Source organism: Bufo bufo, chromosome 2, assembly GCF_905171765.1.
Source record: "Bufo bufo chromosome 2, aBufBuf1.1, whole genome shotgun sequence".
NCBI lineage: Eukaryota > Metazoa > Chordata > Amphibia > Anura > Bufonidae > Bufo > Bufo bufo.
Window position 1 is genome coordinate 44,520,122 of NC_053390.1, and position 21,663 is coordinate 44,541,784.

Genomic DNA, 21,663 nt, shown 5'->3' on the forward strand with positions numbered 1-21,663 from the left:
CACCAAATTGTTTTTGGAAGCCGCTTAGGCAGGGTACTGGATCTCCTTAAAGAGACCAGTCCAGTGTGGAGACTTACTGGAAGTACTCCAGGGTAAAAGATACGTGCCTTTTAATAAGTTTGGAGCAGTCTTATCGTGAAGAAATGAAATCTATGTTAAATTTGTGCTATTTCCTTCTTCTCCCCAAATCTAGCAATAGGCCTGAAAAGTCCCAAAGTGTACACAGATGTGAACATGGCCATAATCTTTTTTTTTTTTTAAGAAACATTTTTTAACTTCTTGCAGAGGGCCTGTCACCTCCCCTCACTTGTCTGTTCTACTATTCCCCATTCAATAACAATTCTGGAGCAACTTTGCCTTGTGCCGTTCTTCGGTTATTCCACCTAGAATTTTACGACGGGATTGACAACAAGGTGTCACCATTCCCTATGGAGTAAGATGTGACCAGTTTATTAAGAGGCGCAGACCAGTTGTCCTTTATACCAGCTCCGTGGCACAAATTATAGTAAATGTGTCGGGCCACAGTGACCTTGCCTCCTTCTCCTAAGCTACACCCATTTTATTTAATAAAATAAAAAAAGCAGTGGGAAGTCAAAAAGTAAAAAAAAAAAAATTTGTGCAAAATGCCGTTTGCACAAAATTTGCATCCTTTGTATGCCATCAAACTGGCATGTGGCTTTTGTAAGTAACCTCCAGCACACATCGCTATAGATATTTCTCCCATGCTGATACAATGTGCACCTGGTATCCCTAGCCTAAAGAGAAGTAAGACTGGAGGGTTGTAAAGGAAGTAACTCTAAGCTAATTTTGAACATCCAGTTCCAATATTTGCAATAGGTTGGCAATAACCAGGGGGTGTTTTGGGCTGGACTGTATGTATAGGCCTGGAGTTCTCTGTGCTAATCCGCTCCAGTAAGTCCGCTCTTACTTTGCTGCGTTGCGCCTTGTAGTTTCTGACCTACATAATTTCTGCCTTTATTTGAGCCTTCGAGTTCATCTGTCCTTCCTCATCTCGTCAGAAATGCAAACGCTTACGTTTTTGTCACATTGTGCAGCCCTTCGCCGTTGATCATGCGACCTAGATATGGAAGGAGTTCAGCTGAGACATCCAGTCGCTCGCTGTTCTTGCAGACTCTCTGACTTTTCGCTCACACAAAGAAATGTTGTACTTTGTATGAAATTCAGTAAACCTTCTTCAAAAAGGGATCCCGTCACAGGAATTTTTAGTGAAGAGCCCAGAATGGTGTTTAAAAAAAAATAAAAATTCGATACTCGCCCTTGGCGATTCTTCGCCGCCGTCATTTAGACACCGGTCCCATGCTGGTCTCCACTGCTTGGTCTGGGCTCAACACACAGGAAATGGCAGGAGATGACCAGTCAGCCAATCGCTGGCTGAGGTGGGTCTGAAACGGGGTATTGTACCCCAGGTGGTCCGCTTTAGAAAATTATTCACCCCTCCGGGCTGTAAACATCCATTGTGGCCCAGTTGACGTTCCAAAGAGGATTCAGCGTTGGCATATCTTCATATCTTGCACCCGTAAAGAGGTGATGATAGTTTCTTGAGTGTGATACAAATGTATTATTACATGACGGCCATCTGTGTAGTACATGAACTGGCCGGGACTGTCAGAACAAGAGCTGTGGCTCATGGGGGGGGGGGGGGGATCCTGAGCAGAGGACCCCCCTCTATGGCATCTAGTGGGGATCCTCTGTATGGACTAATGCAGGACTGTGTGTAATCTGTAAATATAATAGCAGGAAAGTGCGGAGAAATCTAACATTTTTGGAAGCCCTGCATTCAATGCAAGGATATGAATGTGCTGGTGGTTGTGACCTTAGCAATTTCCTAATATATTCTCCACATCACTTCTCTATTTAACCTTAACATTTATTTTTTTTGTGCTGAACAGGAGATGAAATTTTGGAAGTGAATGGAGACTCTATACAAGGGATGACGCACCAAGAGGCCATTCACACCTTTAAGGTATTGCACCGTGTGTTCTCAATGTGCTGTATACTGTGATCCTGCATAGAACGGGGACCCTTTGTCAAGGCCCCTACATTGCCAAGGGCCTGTGTGTAGAGATAAGGTTTATCTTGACCATTTTCCGTCTTCCAGCCTTCTGGCGGACATGTCGTATTGATATGACTTGGCGGTGATCATAGTGACGGATAGCACACCACCTTCTGTACGTGATATAGAGCAGTCGTTTCTTAAAGGCCGCAGATAACGGCTAAATAAAGTCAACAATACCGACATTTAATCACCTTCTGTGTATGTACAATGCTGTACAGAACACAGGTCGTGATTCTGACGTTTTCTATACAAGGGTCTAGACTGAATAAGCAATACAAAAACCTAGGATTTATCAGATGAGAATGTTTTTCTAGTCCAGGGGTCAGCAACCCTCCCCCCCGGCATTCCATCTGTTGGGAAACTACAAGTCCCAACATGCACTCTTGCATGGCTGTTCTTGGATCTCCCGTAGAAGTGAATGGAGCATTCTTGGAGTTTCAGGTTCACAAGTGAAGGGCTGGAGGTTGCTGACGTCTGTAAATTTAGTCTACTCTGAAAATAAGAGACGAAACTTCTTGTCAGTTGTTGCATTGAAACAAGAAATTTGTAAAGTGCGCCCAGAATTCCATATGGGCACAAAAACCCTGAGCCCATAGGTGGCCATAGGGGACCCCCTTGCCTGCAGTGGGCAGTTTCCAATTCCCTTGACAATAACCACATTTTACAGTGGTACAAATAAAGGACTAGAATTAGATGCCCCATAATTCATCCAGAATGGATATATTAATATGCTTTATGAATTCATTATAAAATATTTATTTTTTTCCCCAAGCAACTCAGGAAAGGTGTCGTAACGTTAACGGTACGCACCAGGCTCCGCAGTCCCAGCCTAACGCCATGTCCAACGCCAACACTGATGAGTCGCTCCAGTTCTCCAAATTCCAGTATCAGTGTTGCGGGATCTGTGGTCGCCACGGAAGATGGGGACTCAGCCTCTCGTAGAGGTCCTGGTCCCAAAGACAGGATTGTTATGGAAGTGACTCTTAACAAAGGTAACCCAGTAACAGGCATTGGCCGACGTCAGCCCCCGTGTTGGGCTGCCTTACGTTTTATGGGAACATTTACTTCTGTAGCCTCCTGCACACGTATCTCACTGTATCCTGTGTCCTCGTTGCAGAACCCGGTGTTGGTTTAGGTATTGGTGTCTGCTGCCTCACCCTTGAAAATAGCTCTCCAGGGATTTATATTCACAGCCTAGCCCCAGGATCTGTTGCCAAGATGGATGGAAGACTGAGGTACATGCTTTTTAAAATCTTCCATTTTTGTTTGTGATCTTTTAAAGGTCCACTAACCCTAAAGTGCAGATCTTATGATGTAACGTTTTGAAAGACTACTAATATAAAAGTGAGTTGTAATTACAGGCAACAGGAATTGTTTGGACTTCTTGTCAGCTACCACATTGAAGAAAACTAAAGTCATCCTGAAGTGGCTGAAAATAGGGAACAACAGGCAGATAAGATGGACTTAAACTGGCCTCCACCACTAGGGGGAGCTCAGGAGCTTACTGCATACATTTAGACATTAAAACCCAATAATTTATCCCTAGGAGCCTTCTGCTTCCGGCTCTGTCCACTGTTTTGTTTTTGGTTCTGGCGACTGACGAAAACATCTGGTCGTTGGGGTGCCAATTGTCAAAACCTTACCTATCTGATATTGATGACCTATCCTGAGGGTAGGTTATCAATAACTACGTGCTAAGAAAAAAAAACTGTAAAGAGACTTTAATATGGATGGCTAAGGCTACTTTCACATTAGCGTTTTTGGCGGATCCGTCATGGATTTGTAAAAACGCTTCCGTTACCATAATACAACCGCATGCATCCGTCTTGAACGGATCCGGTTGTATTATGTCTTCTATAGCCATGACGGATCCGTCATGAACACCATGGAAAGTCAATGGAGGACGGATCTGTTTTCTATTGTGTCAGAGAAAACGGATCCGTCCCCATTGACTTACATTGTGTGCCGTCTTGCTCCACACCACATCGCGGACAGAAAAACGCTGCTCCACGATGGGAGCGCAACCAAATAGAATGAATTGACAATGAATGGAGACAAAACTGAAGCGTTTTCTTCCGCTATCGAGATCCTATGACGGATCTCAATAGCGGAATTGAAAACGCTAATGTGAAAGTAGCCTTATAGGTCATCAATATCATATGGTTAGGGGTCTGACTACTGGAATACACCTGATCTTCCGAGGAGAACCCTACAGGCTTTTCATTGTATACCATGCACAGCACCAACCATTATGTAGTGGCCGTGCCTGGCATAGCAAGTTCACTTGAGTGGGACTGCAGAAAGGCCCTGTGACTAATAAGTGGAGCATCAGAGGCCTGAAGAAGAGCCCATAGAGCTCAGCTGATCACTGTGGCCCCTTTTAACCACTGATTGACATAGGTAGGTACCACAAATCTGATATTAATCATCTATCCTAAGGATAGGTCATTATTATTATTTATTTTAAAGCGCCATTAATTCCATGGCGCTGTACATCCTGCTGGGGTTACACAGAAATAAAAAATACAGTAAACAAGAATCTATTAACAGACTGGTACAGAGGGGTAGAGGACCCTGCCCGCAAGAGCTTACAATCTATAAGGGAAGGGGAGAACACAGTAGGTGAGGGTATAGGCTGCTCATGTGGCTGTGTGGTGGCAAGATGGTCATTGCAGATGGTAGGCTTTCCTGAAAAGGTGGGTTTTCAGGTTACTCTTGAAGGTTTGGGTGTTGGGGGAGAGACTGATGTATTGCACCTCCATACATCTCCTCCCTCATCTCCATCTACCACCCTACTCCTGCTCTCCACAGTGCTGCACCTCCATACATCTCCTCCCTCATCTCCATCTACCACCCTACTCCTGCTCTCCACAGTGCTGCACCTCCATACATCTCCTCCCTCATCTCCATCTACCACCCTACTCCTGCTCTCCACAGTGCTGCACCTCCATACATCTCCTCCCTCATCTCCATCTACCACCCTACTCCTGCTCTCCACAGTGCTGCACCTCCATACATCTCCTCCCTCATCTCCATCTACCACCCTACTCCTGCTCTCCACAGTGCTGCACCTCCATACATCTCCTCCCTCATCTCCATCTACCACCCTACTCCTGCTCTCCACAGTGCTGCACCTCCATACATCTCCTCCCTCATTTCCATCTACCACCCCACTCCTGCTCTCCGTTCTGTTAGCGACCTAAGATTAATAACCTCCATAATTCGTACCTCTCACTCCCGTCTTCAAGACTTTTCTCGAGCTGCACCTACTCTCTGGAATTCTCTACCCTGGAATACTAGGTCAATTCACAACTTCTCCACCTTCAAACAAGCTTAGAAAACACATCTTTTCAGTCAGGCTTATCAAGCTTCCTAAACTGACTATTCCCAGACTAAACCTTTCCCCCACCAACTCCTCTGGTCTAAACTCGATCCTCTATTAGTCCCAAACCCGAAGCAGATCGGCCGGCACCACTCCTGTCAGTTCAATAATGGCTCAAATCCTACTTATCACAATCAACTACCTTATGTTTCACCCCCAATTCCTCATAGATTGTAAGCTCTTGCGAGCAGGGCCCTGACTCCTAGTGTTTCAGTTGCATATTAGCCAGTTACTTTTGTTTTGTACATGAACCCTATGAATTTGTAAAGCGCTGCTGAATATGGTGGCGCTATATAAATAAATTTTATTATTATTATTATTTATTATTGGGGTAGTGAGTTCCAGAGTAGGGGAGAGGCACGTGAGAAATCTTGTAGTCGATTGTTTGAGGAACGGATGAGAGGAGAACTGAGGAGGGTCCTGTGAGGATCTGAGATTATGTGTCATCAATATATAAGTTTTAAAAAAAAAACTCTTAAAGGGGTTATCCAAGACCATAAAATGCTCCCCCATATGCCAGGCCGCTCACAATGAATATACTTACCTGGCTTGCCGCTCGTGGTCCCCGCAACTCCGCTGCAGCTTCTCCTTGTACATGTATGAAAACATCCAGTGTCGGGGGGGCAGCCAACGGCAGGCGGGGACGGGGGGGAGCCTCCTAGTGTCACCTGCGATGCTAGGGAGACTCGTTCCCGTTCCCGCCTGCCGTTGGCTGCTCCTCCCCGCACACTTGATGTTTTCATCTGCGCACAGGGAGAAGCAGCTGCGGCCTTGCGGGGAGCCAGGTAAGTATATTCATTGTGAGGGGCCCGGCATATGGGGGAGCATTTTATAGTCTTGGACATATAGGGTACTTTTTTAGTTGTAGATTTTTGTACTTTTCAGTTAAAGGGACACTGACAGGCCATATAAACATATTTAGTTATTCCTATGCAGTCATAGGTCTATTAAAGTGTATTCCAATGATATAAGAGTAGCCCCTGTCCGCATTGTAAACCATGTAAAAACAACTTTATATTCATCTGTCAATCACATTTCTTTATGCCCAAGGGGCGTTTTTTCTCCTACCTTTGTGCCCAGCCGCGCCTCAACTGTCGATTCCTAGCGCCGCCCAGCTCATTATTATTCACTGCGCTGGGCGGCTCTTACATTCCCCGATCCTGTCAGTTCCCGCGCGTGCCCGATAGATACTTATGGGCATCGGCCTCAATCGGACCATCTGCGCATGCGCCGACACCCTCCCAACCTTGTAATTAAATCCAGCGCTCTTCTCTCGGGTGACAGGATCGGGGAATGTAAGAGCCGCCCAGCGCAGTGAATAATAATGAGCTGGGCGGCGGTAGGAATCGACAGTTGAGGCGCGGCTGGGCACAAAGGTATGAGAAAAAACGCCCCTTGGGCATAAAGGAATGTGATTGACAGATCGATATAAAGTTGTTTTTACATGGTTTACAATGCGGACAGGGGGCACTCTTATATCATTGGAATACACTTTAATAGATCTATGACTGCATAGGAATAACTAAATAAGTTTATAGGGCCTGTCAGTGTCCCTTTAAACTGCTAATTGTTTCTCACTTTGGTTGAAAGACTATTGCAAATTGACATCAGATGAAATCAGCAGTTCTTGTGAATGGAATTTCTTACCAAAAATATGGTTTTAATAAAAAAGAAAATCCTTTTTAGATGGGCCGGGTGATCTATCCAGCAAATGGTTCCAGATGTGCCTGTATAATGACCCCCCTCACATTGCCGTGTTCCAGTCTATCTGCTATTAACTGCCATGCTGCTCAAACTGCAGCTCCATGAAGGCTGTTCACTACGAAGGGGTTGTCTCATCAGGACACCTCTGTCAAGACATTTGCCGAGGTATCATGATGGCAAAACCACAGGTTTAAAAATCTGGGGTATACAAAAAATACAGGCAAGCCCTAGACAAGGAAGTGCGGATAATAAGTTGCAACAAGAAGAGACCAAATGGATTTATCGTCTCCATTCTTTAGCACCAAATGGTCGAAATGAGGGCTTCGCTTTTGCCCCATTCCTATAGAATTACCGTAAATTGCATTTTCAAATCTTACAAGAGATAATGTTTAGAATGATTACATAAAGAGAAGAGGAACTCTAGTATTGGGGGGGTTCTTGAAAGAAAGCTATAATAATTTATATTATATAAAAGACTTACCGAGGAGGCAGGTGGGTAATCCTTTTGTAGAGGCTCTGGCTGTGGGAGAAGATGAAACACCTGTAAAATAATAAAGGGAAAAAGAGGGCTAAATTAAATGGCAATAACAACAAAAACAAAAAAGATATAACAATAGTATCTAGATGTATAGGGCACTCCATAGTCATCACCATGATCAATAAATAAAAGCAAAAGTACTGTAGAAATAAAATAGATAAAACATATAATAAAGAGGAGAAAGGAAAAATGTAGAAAAGGAAATGGATGGGCATAGAATTGGGTAGAGGTTTGGATCCAAGCGCTGATGGTAGCAGTGATCTGAGACGACCCTATGAAAAATCCAAAGTGTTGGCGCAAGCGCAGAGGACAATACAGGCACTGATATTCGGAAGGAGATGAAACAATTCGAAGTGTTAGCGCAAGCGCAGGAGAGAGATCGATTGGAAAAGTTTCAAAGTGCTGACGCATGCGCGCTGGGCCTCGCCCGGGGTGGACGCAGGAGCTGGTATTAGGGGAAAAAGTTTCAAAGTATTGACGCATGCGCACTGAACCTCACCCAAGCAAGGAAGAATAAGCGCAAGCGCAGAACCAGAAAAAGAGAGCCCAACATTTCCTAAGTATTGGCGCATGCGTGATGCATCACCCTGATGATGTCATCAGTATGGCCAGAGTGACGATGCAAGAGTGCGCCTGTACCCGCAACTGAGTGGTCGGAATGGTGTCCATCACTTGTAGAATATACGGTGATTGGATGGATTGATCCCGTCCACAGAAAGTTTAGAAACCGAAGGGTCAAAAGCCCAGGTACCGAAATATACGGCGAAACATGTAGGGATGCAGGAATAGATTTTAGTTCAGGGATTTAGAGGTAGGGACCCCAAAGTGGGAAATTGTTTCTAGATAGTGTCATTTATAGTGAAATCGCAGAGTTGTGAGACTTGAGGGGTGATTTGATAATTCGCCCTGACAAGTTCAATCTGAACACACATATATTAAACAGGAGATAGATCCCGAACCCGGATTTCCCTGAGGAATTTTAAGTTAGTTCCCAAGAATTATATGTATTTTAAAGAGTTAATAATAATAAAGGAAAAATTTTATAACTACTAGTCAGAGAGGCTTAGGTCCGAGTGACCATTAAACTTTATATGTCTCATCAGGAACACCCCTGCCCATGTGCCCTAGAGGGTGGTACCCGCCTAGGAGTCCAGTGGGCGGTGTTACAGCTATTTCTGAAAGTATGCTCATACAAGGAAAGCTGTCTGTGAAGTAGGAAAGTCCGATGGAGCAAAGATGAAGCAGGGATTCTGTTCAGTACATTACAGTTAACATAAAAACTTACTCTTACACTAATTTATTCCTTACAATACTGAATATTAAAGGGAATCTGTCACCAATTACTTGCAAATAAAGCCATCTGACTATATAGACGTGTGCTTGGCAGCTAAATCCAATGAACTTTGTCCCATTCTGATCATTGTCCCCAGTTCAGAGAAATAAGTGATTGTATATAATGCAAATGAGCACCTTGGTGCAAGAAGGGCATGGCCGTTGCACCTAAAGCGCCATTTACTTTCTGTGCTGTACTGCGCAGTACAGATTCCATCTGCCCGGGGAGCTTCAGCCCTGTACTGCACGTGTGCAGATGACAGAGGTGAAAGCGCAGGCGCGAGAGTTCAGGGCCAGGCGTCATTGCTTGTACACTGCCTAGCCCTTAAAGTGGAAGAGGGGGCGCGGCCAGCACAGAAAGTGAGTGGAGGTTGAGGTGCAAGGGCAACACCCTCTTTGCACCAAGGAGCTAATTTGCATAGTCTTAAATTGTTTATTTCTCAGAATTGGGCCCACTGATCAGGATGGGACAAAGTGCGTTGGATTCTCCGGTCAAGACTTTATTTAGAGGTATGTATGTGGTGAGAGATTCCCCTTAATCTGCTCAGCTCATCACTGGCCTTCATGGCTTGGGGACCTGAATGTTGCACCTCCGATCCCACATTTGGTGCAAAGACTATGGAAAGGCAACTACATTCCCTAGTTTCTTGATTAGGTGGCATTATTTAGGAAACCAACTGGCGGAGTTATTTGGGTACCTTATGGCAATATGTGGGAACTATATTATATGGTAATATTTTCATTGTATAATTTGGGCACTGACTGGTAAGGGGCTAATCAGTAGAAAGTAGTGCCCAGGCTACCATCCAACCTACTGCCAGACCTGTCCGTAACAGGCCACCATGCTCAGCTTTAGAGGTTCCCTTTAATTTACCTCTATTTCCTACATTATAGCACCCACACAGAAATGAGAAAGCTTACAGTCACTCTTGTAGCTTGTTTTCTCTGGGTCTCGCGTGATTAAAATCCTGAAACATCTTGATTTCTTGCATCATGATTACTGTTGTCCTAATGGGAGATCTACTGTTATGACAAAAAAATATCTGCTTTATCTACATTGATTAATCCGTTTTTTTATTTTTTTTATGCAGCCGAGGTGATCAGATATTGGAAGCTGACTCTGTGAGTCTTCGTCATGCAGCGCTGAGTGAGGCATACGCCATATTGAGCGAATGTGGGCCGGGTCCTGTAAGCCTGATCATCAGTCGCCACCCAAACCCAAAGGTGAGCAGGCCGGGTCCATTCACTATGGAAGCAATTGTACGATAAAGGATACATGGTGACAAAAGGGTGATTGAATGGTAGGTCTGCTTTTGCACACCCTTTTTTTTTCTTTCATGGCTTTATTGCCTCTGAAATAAAACCAGAAGAAACTTTCCAAAAGTCTTGATTGCGTATACAGCAAATATGCAGACTCTGTGTGTCTCCATGGTTACAGACGACAAACAAATCTTGTTTGTAGTCTGACCCACAAGTCTGCATAAGAAGGCAGAGTTTCATGAAGCAATCGCTGCATGTACAGTTCTGTAGGTGTGCCAAGGGACTAACCTGGGACAGTCAATAGCCCGGGGTCCTCATCCCCACAGAAGACTGGAACTCCTGGAGTGACCTCAGAGGTTGCCCGGGCTACAGATATTGAAGACCATTCAGTTTTTTAAATGCCCATCTTGACATTCTGTCGGATTATAAGATCCTATGTTGATGGATGATCTTCCAGCCTGTAGAAGTTACAGGCTGGAATGTCTCTGATTAGTCATCTTTGATGTGATATACTGGGACCTGTTTAGTCACGTGCAGCCATGAGCGATCTTTTCAGTCAGTCTGCCAAAGTATGAAAACAATTTTCCCTGGAGCAAAAACGTATCCCCTATTAGTAGATGAATAAATCCCACTGGAAACACAACTTGATCCATTACATAATAATACAGTTCTTACGTCTGTTCATGGGAGACATAGTCATATTTGTTACTCCAAATGAACATCATTGTCAGCTTCCAAAATATCCTAAATTACAAGCGGAATCCTGTAGGTTTGGGAAGTGCAGTGTAACTTTTAATAAGCAAGTCCATTTAATCTTAGCCAACTCTCCCTGAAAGTCTGGGAGACTCCCAGGAGATTTCCTGGATGCCCCACATACTCCCTTCTCCCCATTTCTGCACCTTCCCAACTCCCCGATGCAAAGTCCTGACAGCAAGTGAGTCATGAAATTGGGAAACGTCAAGTCTGAGATCTGTAAAAGGGTAGTTGGGGGTCTGGTCTGGCATCTGTAAATAGGTAGAGGGGTCTGGTCTAGGGTCTGGATACAGATAGGTCTGGTCTGGGGTCTGTATGCAGAGTTCAGTCTGGCCTGGGATTTGTATACGTTTGGTGGTCTGTATATAGTGGTGGTCTGTGGTCTGTTTCTTTATTTACGGAGTCCGGTGTCCAGTCTGTATTTGTGTAGGGAGTCCAGAGTCCCTTTTTAGTGTGCTAAAAGGGCTCTTATATACCGTTCGTGAAGCAGATGCTATAGGTTGCGGTATGTCCTATATAAATGGGGACATAAGAAATACATTTTTATTCCCATCTTTGGAATCTCCCTGATGTCTTAGGCCGAGGAGCTACATCCCACATGTAACCCTTACTCTGGGTTTCTCAACTCCGGTCCTCGGGACCCACCTACCAATCATGTTTTCAGGATTTTCTTAGTATTGAGCAGCTGATATAACTAGTGTCCATGCATCAGGACTTACCACAGGTATTCATTCTGTGGGATATTCTCAAATCCTGACCGGTAGGTGGGTCCCGAGGACCGAAGTTAAGAAACCCTGCCTTACATGCTTTGTAATCAAGGTTTTACCCTCTAGTTGCTACACATGATAGGATGTTTATATCGTCCTAGTCCTAAGGCTTCAAAAGGGGTTTGCAAAAAAATATACCTTTTTTCTCTAGCCCCGTGGCTCGATTAGAATAAAATGTGACCTTTGGGACCTGTAAACCTGAGAATGGCTGCATATAGGTACCTAGTTATGATTATATAAAACACAAGCCCTAACAAGCTGGGATCTTGACAACAGCAAGCATTTTATATGAACAGTGTATTAGGAAAGGGCCCATTCTGAGACTGATAGTAGGAGACTGATGAGAGCACTTTTATTGTGAGGTCTCTTTAATATGCCGAACGTGTTCCCTTCTGGCTTTCTCACTCAGACACAGAAGCTTCTCATTACTTGTGGCTTTCCTGTAAACAGCCACAATAAAGAACTTAAGCCACAGGATAAGATGTGGAGGATGAAATGATGATGTCCCTGGAGCCGCCTGCTTTATGGCTCGGTTTATTGACCGCGACCTTTGCGTCTGATGTCTTTCTTTTGGGAGAATGCATTGGAAAATAACGCAATGTTACTCAAAAATATGAAAGCTCCGAGACAAGCGGCGTCTTTATTTCACTACAACTTGGCGTCTTCTATCAGGAGGCGAATTATTGTGGCTGCACAGATATGAAATAGACCTACATTGTGCTATAGCTATTGGAGTTATAGGGGCCAATATCGGTGGTGCTACAGTTACTGATCCAAGTTAATGAGTCCAAAAAGTACAGCAGGTTGGCTCAGTGGTTAGCACTGTTGCAGTGCTTGGGTCCTGAGTTTGAATTCAACCATGGGCAACATTTGAAAGAAGTTTCTGGTTCTCCCCGTGTTTGCATGGGTTTCCTACCACACTCAAAAAGTATATTTTAGACTATATTTTGGACCTCCACTTTATGAGCCAAAACGGATCCTGAGGGACTCAAGCCCTTGTATTACATAGATGGCCACTGATTTGAATCCACCAGTGTATTGACCCATCAAATATGTGGGGGAATTAATATACACTTTATGCTGGAAAATTATTGTTATTCCCCAAGAAGTAAAAAAAAAATGGCTGGATCCTACTGATGTTTGTAGAAGGTTCTGGGGCCCAAAGAATAAAAGTTACTGCTTTGTCATTCTTCAAGACTTTAACAGTTTTGCCCAAGATCTACTCAGCCTTTGAGAAAATTCACAAACAGTTCAGCCCGAGCACAGCTTGGACAGCAGGCGAAGGGTGTAGGCCTGATTTAAACCCTCATATCTCCAGCTTGGTAACATCTTGAAATATGGGACTAGTCTTGTTTGAAAGCTGACAGCCCAACAAGCTTAAAACAAGAACAGGATGGCAACATGATCTCCTCTACATCGGGAGAAAAAATCTGTCGGGAGTGATAGCAGCTGAAATTGATCTGCTTTCATTCCACACTAGATTTCTAACAGTTATATCTCCTGATGTAGAGAAGATAATGCTGCCATTTTGGTCTTGTTCTGTCAGCTTTCAAACAAGACCAGCCCCATATGTCTAGCTGTTACCATGCCCAAAATATGAAGCGTTAAAGCAGACCCACCCCTTCACCTGGCTGTGGAAAAGGAGAGATGGGCATTGGGGGAGGGGACAGGTTGCAGGGAGAAGAGAAAACATATTTAAAAAATATATAAGTTCATATAAATACAAACATCATAATCGTACTGATCCATGGAATGAAGTACAGTGAACACTGTAAAAATAAATCTCACAAAATAATGTTAAAATTGCAGTTTTTTTCATCTTCCACCTTAAAATGTTAGGGGAAAAATGTTACTGGTCCTTAAAACTAAAATTGGTCATGTCACTCAGGGGATAAAAATGCATTTGTGTCCTAACTACATTTACTTCAGACATAAATTCAACATCTGCAACAACAAAAAAGTGACATTTTCGGGAGGGCTTTTCCAATTTTAATGAGACTGTTGATGGGTTTAAAGGGCTTCTCAGCTTTGGACACTCCTTTTTGTTAGAAGTGTTTCTAGATGATATGCTGATCACAAGGTGTCACATTGCTGGCACATCAAGTGATCTGCTGTAATTTGTGGAAGAACCAAGTGTTGATTTCCTCTGCAGCGCCACCACTGGAGAAATGAAGCATTGCACAATTCACATACAATGAATGGGTTCTTCATGTTCATGGGCATGCTTGGTCCTCTAGATAGAGAGTCTCTCTGTAGGTTTTAAATGGGGAGCCCCTTCTACTAACCTAGAATTTCCTTGTTGGGGTATTTGAAAATGTGTTTTCCGAACCAGATAACTCCTTTCATCTTTGGTCCTCCAGAGGTTCACCTTCCTTTTAGTAATGGTTCTATTCTATGTGCTTTCATTTACCTTTATTTTAGTTAGGCGCAATCTCATGTCTAGACAGATTAATAGCTGTAGATCAACCACCACTAATTTTATCGTTGGCGGAAAGATTGCCGGAAACGTTTTACATTTCTTGAGAGATGACTTCAATTAATGTCAATGGAGCCTGAAGTCAACTAAAAGGCCCTGTTTTGACCCGGTGAACAGATCATTCCCAAACATTGCCCCGTGTAAACACGCCCGTCGATCAGCAGACAAAAGAGAGAGTGCTGTCAAACCACGGCTAATATGATCGTTTGTCATCGCGGCATTAAGGTTTGCCGGCAGCACATCCCTGTCTCCATAGGTCGATGTGTTGCCGAAAAACAAGCACTTTTACTGCTGCACATAAAGGTGCGATCGGCGTCATGTTCCCATGATATGACTGTTCATCGCTGATCATCGACCCGTATAAAAGGGCCCTAAGACCCACAGATCCTCTAAGAACCATTGACATTGCAGATATTGAAGGCTGAGCATGCAAGGATCCACCCAAAGTACTCAGCAGCTGGATCTCAGGATCTGGCCATGCATGGCCCACATGGAAAACTATTCTGCAAAGTCTGATGTTTCGTGACAATCTTCCCATTGCTCTGTGTCTCGTTGCCTACATAATAATGAAATAAAGATGCATCAGAAAATGTCTTTCCAGAGCTTGCACTTCTTATTCCTGCAGCTTACTTTCCAGCTAATATAAAATGGTATTTGCTCAGGAACAATAAAAAACACATGTCCGTCCTTGCTTTTTTTTTTTTTGCTCTCATACACATGTAGTTTTTTTCCAAAATTCTCACAGATGATGATATCCAGGGGACTCAGCTTCATTTCCGTTCAGCAGCCGCTCATTTTGTGCATAGAGAGATAGAGTCATAATCTTGTAAAGACTTTTATGGCCTCACTATGCAAGGAGAGAAGGCCAAAGGGGAACACTGCCCCGTACATGCTGAATACAATAAAAAAAAAGGGTTAATTGCAGCTTGAACACTGATGAACCCTACAGACTATCCACAAATGTCAGTGATGCTATAGCAGAGAATGCAGGTCAGACACTGAACAAGCAGGGAATGCTGGAGATTTTGGTTCTGAGGCCAGCAGAATACTGAGTGCAGCTCTGGATAACATAGGTTGTAACTCAGGATCAGTACAGGATAAGTAATGTAATGTATTTACACAGTGACTCCACCAGAAGAATAGTGAGTGCAGCTCTGGAGTGTAAGGTAATGTAACGTAGGATGAGTAGAGGATAAGTAATGTATATACATAGTGAGTTCAGCTCTGGAGTATAATACAGGATGTAACTCAGGATCAGTACAGGATAAGTTATGTATGTACACAGTGACTCCACCAGCAGAATAGTGAGTGCAGCTCTGGAGTATAAGACAGGATGTAACTCAGGATCAGTACAGGATAAGTAATGTGTATATACACAGTGACTCCACCAGCAGAATAGTGAGTGCAGCTCTGGAGTATAATACAGGATGTAACTCAGGATCAGTACAGGATAAGTAATGTGTATATACACAGTGACTCCACCAGCAGAATAGTGAGGTCAGCTCTGTATAAGGCTACATGCACACGACCGTATGTGTTTTGACGTCCGTATGGCATCAGTTTTTTTTTTTGCGGATCCATTGTAATAATGCCTAAACTTGTCCACAAACTAGAAAAAAATAGGACATGTACTATTTTTTTTGCGGAGCTACGGAACGGAGATACTGATGCAGACAGCACACGGTGTGCTGTCCGCATTTTTTGCGGACCCATTGAAATGAATGGGTCCGCATCCTATCCGCAAAAAAAACGGAACGAACACAGAAACAAACAACGTTCGTGGGCATGTAGCCTAATACAGGATGTAACTCAGGATCAGTATGTGATAAGAAATGTAATGTATGTACACAGTGACTCCACCAGCAGAATTTTGAGTTTAGCTCTGGAGTATAATACAGGGTGTAACTTAGGATCAATACAGATTAAGTAATGTTATGCAGGTACACTTCGTAATAGCGAATGCAGCTCTGGTGTATAATAAATTAATACATTTGGCACAATTCACTTACCATGTTCTTACTGCTTTTGTCCATAGATTTAAAGGGGAAATACACTATAAACAGGACTGCTGTCTTTCTTGCTTCCTCTGTTCTCAGAGGAATGCGCTGTCGCTGTGATTTTGTATTAAGTAGAACAGAGTAGGATGCAGGAAAAAAGAAGAAGCCTTGTCTTACTATGTGAACATTTCTGCCAGTCTATTCCACTGCACAACTTGATGTCTTATTTCTTATTACCTAAAGATGTCGGAACAAGAAATGGATGAAGCCATCACTCGTACCACCCATCGCGAGAGCAGGGACCCTGGGAATTCTCACATCACAGGCAAGTTAATAATCCTAATGAGTTACCGAAAACACAAAGGATGATCGCTACAGCTTGTAGAGTGAAAAATATTACAACTTTTTAATATTCTTTGTGATTCAGTTTCTTGCTATTTTCTAGATCTTTGCTATTTTCTAGCCTCAAAAAATAACGCACTGATTTTATGGTGTTTTGATGCGTATACCTCCAATGACCAATTGTAATCTGTATTTGAACCTGGATCGAAGTGTTCAATTTCCCTGCAGCACCACCACAGGGGAAATGAAGTATTACATAGTTCTCATTGAAATCAGTGGAGTGAATGGATATATTGGGTCCTCCATAGAGGAGATGCTCTTTAAAGCTGCTCTCTCACCTGGCTAGTTGATGAATATCCTGAATGAGAAGGTTTATAATCCAGACAACCCCTTAAAACACAAAGTATTCATTTTTTTTCCTTTTATTTTTTATTAATGGCGGTTTTATACATTTTATAATATGTTCTTTGATCCAAATTGTTCCCTGTATGTGTGGGAGAGCATCCCATAATTGAATCCTATACAAATAATCTGCAGACACGGACGTTTAATGTCATTTTATCTTCTTACCTATCACTATATGCTCAGGCCTCCATTCCAAGAGCCCTTCTCCAACTGTGAAACCGAAGCAAGGAGATGGACAAGCGCCACTCAGCTGGACAATGAAACGTTTCCTGGAGCCGGCTAGTCGGGTGAGAGCACAAATAATTCTCATAGACAGATTACAGGGCCCACAACCACTAAGCTCTCATACACACTAGTGCTTTTCTTTATTCTTTTGATGTACATTGAAAAAAAAAAAATAGGAATATAATAGAAGCTTAAAGGGAACCTGTCATGTGGATATTTGATTATAATCTAACTAATTATATACATTCATTAACTACTAAAAAGTACCTTAGATGTATTCACTTACTGGTGTGACAGATGGATACCTCATAATATACACACAAAGGTGCCGCATGCTAATGAGCTGATTTGAGTCCAGCGTGATGTCATTGAGTCCAGCGTATATTTAATTCAGAGCTATAGCCACTCCCCTGCCCACCTGCTGCTGATTCATATGGAAAATAACTGTCAATCAGCAGCAGGTGGGCGGGGATTGTCAGGAGCTCATGAATATTCAGGACTCATCATTATCAGCTGGAGCTTTTCAATACAAGATGTTGGCAGATTGACTGGGTCAATTAAAGAAAGTGACCCAGCATTGTGCTAAGAGAATCAGTCACTTATTTATGTTGCCCTTAGTTAGGACACCATAAAACTGGTGACAGGTTCCCTTTAAACTTTTTGCAGGGTCAGTCTGACACAACGGAGTCTCCTTTTCTAGGTTCTCAGTTCATAGTGGGGCTCATAGAGAAGCTCCAGTTTACCGCACTGGTTCCCAATTGGTAAATTTAATTTAAAGCTTCATTTCTATAAAGGGAAATGTGATGTTGAATGACACAGAAGGGAAGGAAGCACCAAAAGACTTGAGGAAGTAGGTTTAGACGGGTGCTACATTCGTCAGACAGGGTGTATAATAAACTGGGACTCCCTTTGAGATTCTTTTTATAGTGATCTTTATTCTATGTAGGACTCTGGTTATGGGTCAGGACTGATAAAAGCTTGTGCATTTCTACTGGCGTGGCACTTTAAAGAGGTATTCCCTTATTAGAATGTAAAAACATATTACAGGGATGTTCCAGAGGATTTTGACCAGTAGGGTGTGACCTCTGGGGCCCCACTGATCCAGAAAACGAAGAAACTGAGGCCTCTTAGGCTGCAACACAGCCACATGACATGGCATCACCGATGGACCCAACTGACTTAAAACTGGGTCTGGAGATCGCTCAGGTCTCCGTTATTTTGATGGTAGCCAGTACATATAGATGACCTATTCTCAGCCTAGGTCATCAACATCTGATCGGTGGGCGTCCGCCCCCCCCCCCCTACCCCGGCACTCCTGCTGATCAGCTGTTTGAATAGAAGGCAGCGTTCCTGCAAGTGCTACTTCTTCTTCAAAGTAACAAGGCATGTCGTCTCGTTTTCAGCGGCGCAGTGTAATTACAAATGTTTTCTGCCATTTAGGTGAATGGAACAAGGACTTGTAATTATAGTGAGCCGCCAAGACTTCTGAGACGACACGCAGTGTTATTTTGAAGAGGAAATATCACTCGCACAAGTGTCGCCTACTCCTCAGACAGCTGGGGGTCGGACTCCCATCTTTCAGATATTGACCTATCCTGGGGAGAGGTCATCAATATTTACTGGCTGCACAACCCCTTTAATGCTCAATTCTTCGCTATTCTTGCCATCAAAGCCTTGACAGAAGTTCCAGCACAAAGCCCACATTTTCTCTAGATGTGAACAGAGCCTTCGCTATCAGTTGTTCATTCTAAGGATTGTGTGGGTCTGAGCAGTTGAAGCCCCTCTGAACACAAATCCCAGCAACATGCCATTAGATTACTGTAATGCGAAAGCCTCTTCAATATATATATTTTTTTACACCCAAAGACCCTCTTTGCTTTATCGGAAAATAACCTATTGTTTAGATTAAGTTTTGCAGTTAAACATTTCTCTCTCTATTAAGAAAAATCCTAATAATGCCCTGACACTTCCAGTTCTGTTGACTTCTCAGCAGTCCTCTCATTATCATCATAAACAGAATTACAATGATATGTAGCATTTATATATAGATACCACAGGATCCACCATTCACAATAAGTTGCTCACCTCCTCCTACTCCCTGCACAGTGACCTCTGCACAGTTCACAGAGCATGCCCAAAACACTCTTGCATAGAAGTCAATAAATCTGATGGACACAGCTCATCTCCTCCCCCTCTCTGCACAGTGACCTCTGCACAGTCCACAGAGCATGCCCAAAACACTCTCGCATAGAAGTCAATAAATCTGATGGCCACAGCTCATCTCCTCCCCCTCTCTGCACAGTGACCTCTGCACAGTCCACAGAGCATGCCCAAAACACTCTCGCATAGAAGTCAATAAATCTGATCGACACAGCTCATCTCCTCCCCCTCTCTGCACAGTGACCTCTGCACAATTCACAAAGTGTGCCCACAACACTTTCCCACAAAAGTCAGTATGTCGGATGAACACAAGTCACCTCCTCTCCCTTCCTGCATAGTGACCTCTGCACAGTTCACAGAGCATGCCCCTCTTATGCCCACTCTCTCCCATAGAAGTCAAAAGGTCACCACCATACACTGGTTTCCTATTGTCCGTTTGGCTGCTGTTATAAAGTAAATCTCTGAAAGCTGTTAAACAGCAGCTCAGTCAAGAGTGTCCTTCCCATAATCATGTACAGAAACTAGAATAAAAAGCTAAAATCAGAGAATAAAAACTGAATAGAAAATAAAATGTCACTATCTGGTTATAAGGTCAGTTTCAGAAAGGCTCATCATTAGAGCCAAAACGCGTCACAATTGTACCCTATGTGACTAATAAAGAAGAATAATTGCTATACAGTGAGTACCGGTCTTCTCTCTTGCTTTGCGCATGGGAAGTCGACCCCTGACACGTGCACCACGCCACTGAGAACAACGGAGTGCCGTCTGTGTTTGCTTTGGACTATCTGGTTATGTGGTGATACCTTACCTTTAAAATGTCCTGTGATCTAAGATCCATTTATTGTATTTTCAAATATTTCATATTATAATGAGAAATGTAATATATATTTGATTGCTAACTGTACCAACGAAAATGACAAAAAGGAAAAACCTTAAAACTGCAACGTCAGAACAAACCCTAAAACATAGCTCCTGACACCTGTGCTTTTTCCAAGCAGGGCTCGGTAAGTTCTGAAGGGGAACTATCTCAATACTTCTCACAGGATGCCCCCAGCCAGTCCTCGTTGTCGGACACGGTGGTAACTGGCTCTAGTGACGAAGACCAGCTGCGAGTGAGGAGTGCGAGCAACTCAATGGAGGAAAACACTGCTCCTTTCAGTCCTGCCAGTAAGATTTCCATCACCATCCAAACAGGCTTTGTCTATGTGCTGATAAATCTGTTGTACCCTAAATACCCACAGTGCACCTGGCATCCGGTTTTTGAAGTGTGTTTGATATGCCTGGCTGCGAAATGTGCTCTGCCTCCGTAAAAAACTCCTCACTATTGCTAATGCACGTTCTTCATATGCCCTCCTAGATGCCCTTGCATGCAACCGATGAGGTTTACCTAGTAGATGGCCATCATTACTTGCACAGGGACTAAATGCAAATGCAATTTCTGCACCCACTACAGATTATATACCAGCCTGACCAGAGACATCTGTCTGTAGAAAGCTGTTTCTGGGTTCTTGACTCTCATCAGTAAAGATCAACCAGCTCCCTACTTTGTACTGATGAGGGACAAGAAGTTGTCTACAAGTGAGTGTCTCTGGTGATCTAATTTGCGTACTTTTTTTCCATGCATGAGAAATAAGTATCCTTACACTGATGTGTCTCTTCAACGGGGAACAATATCCCAGTCACAGTATGATAGGTTATTTGGCAAAATGGTTGTTTAATAAGGCCGTGTATCCTGCAAACCATCAGATCCACAGGAAGCAGAAGGAGAGGATTGTGTTGGTTTTATTGGTGGGAGTGACCAAGTTATTCATGAAATTATATTAGTAAGGACAGGGCTTCACATGATGGGGCAATATAAGTGGGAGGTAGGTAGAGGTAAGAGTAGGGTGATGTGCATCCTCCAAACCATCAGATCCATAGGAACAGTAGGAGATGAGTGTGCTGGTTTTATTGGTGGCAGTGACCAAGTTACCAATGAGATTATATTAGTAAGGACAGAGCTTCACGTGATGGGGCAATATAAGTGGGAGAGGTTGCGGTAGGGTCCATAGCAGTGCAAAGATCTTCAGGATGAGAACTTGCTCATCTTATAAGAATCAGTGACACGAATGTGAGAAAAAGGGCTGCATGTGACATGCATAGTGTCAGAACCTTAGCAGCAAAAGGGACACAAAGTGGGACATTTATAAAGATGGATAACCGTCTGGTGCACCAGCTGGTGATAGTAGCGCAGAGTGTGTTTGTG

General features: G+C 43.4%; 1 protein-coding gene across 3 annotated transcripts in view; it reads left to right on the forward strand.

Annotated features, from left to right (window-relative positions):
* The window catches only part of PDZD2 (PDZ domain containing 2), a 301,267-nt gene that overhangs the window by 234,543 nt on the left and 45,061 nt on the right, over positions 1 to 21,663 (forward strand). For all 3 annotated transcript variants that reach the window (XM_040421009.1, XM_040421011.1, XM_040421010.1), the window contains 7 exons: positions 1,911 to 1,984; positions 2,850 to 3,069; positions 3,195 to 3,312; positions 10,125 to 10,257; positions 16,530 to 16,611; positions 17,217 to 17,320; positions 20,417 to 20,585. In XM_040421009.1, the coding sequence (XP_040276943.1) occupies positions 1,911 to 1,984; positions 2,850 to 3,069; positions 3,195 to 3,312; positions 10,125 to 10,257; positions 16,530 to 16,611; positions 17,217 to 17,320; positions 20,417 to 20,585 (900 nt within the window). The remainder of the gene's footprint in view (positions 1 to 1,910; positions 1,985 to 2,849; positions 3,070 to 3,194; positions 3,313 to 10,124; positions 10,258 to 16,529; positions 16,612 to 17,216; positions 17,321 to 20,416; positions 20,586 to 21,663) is intronic.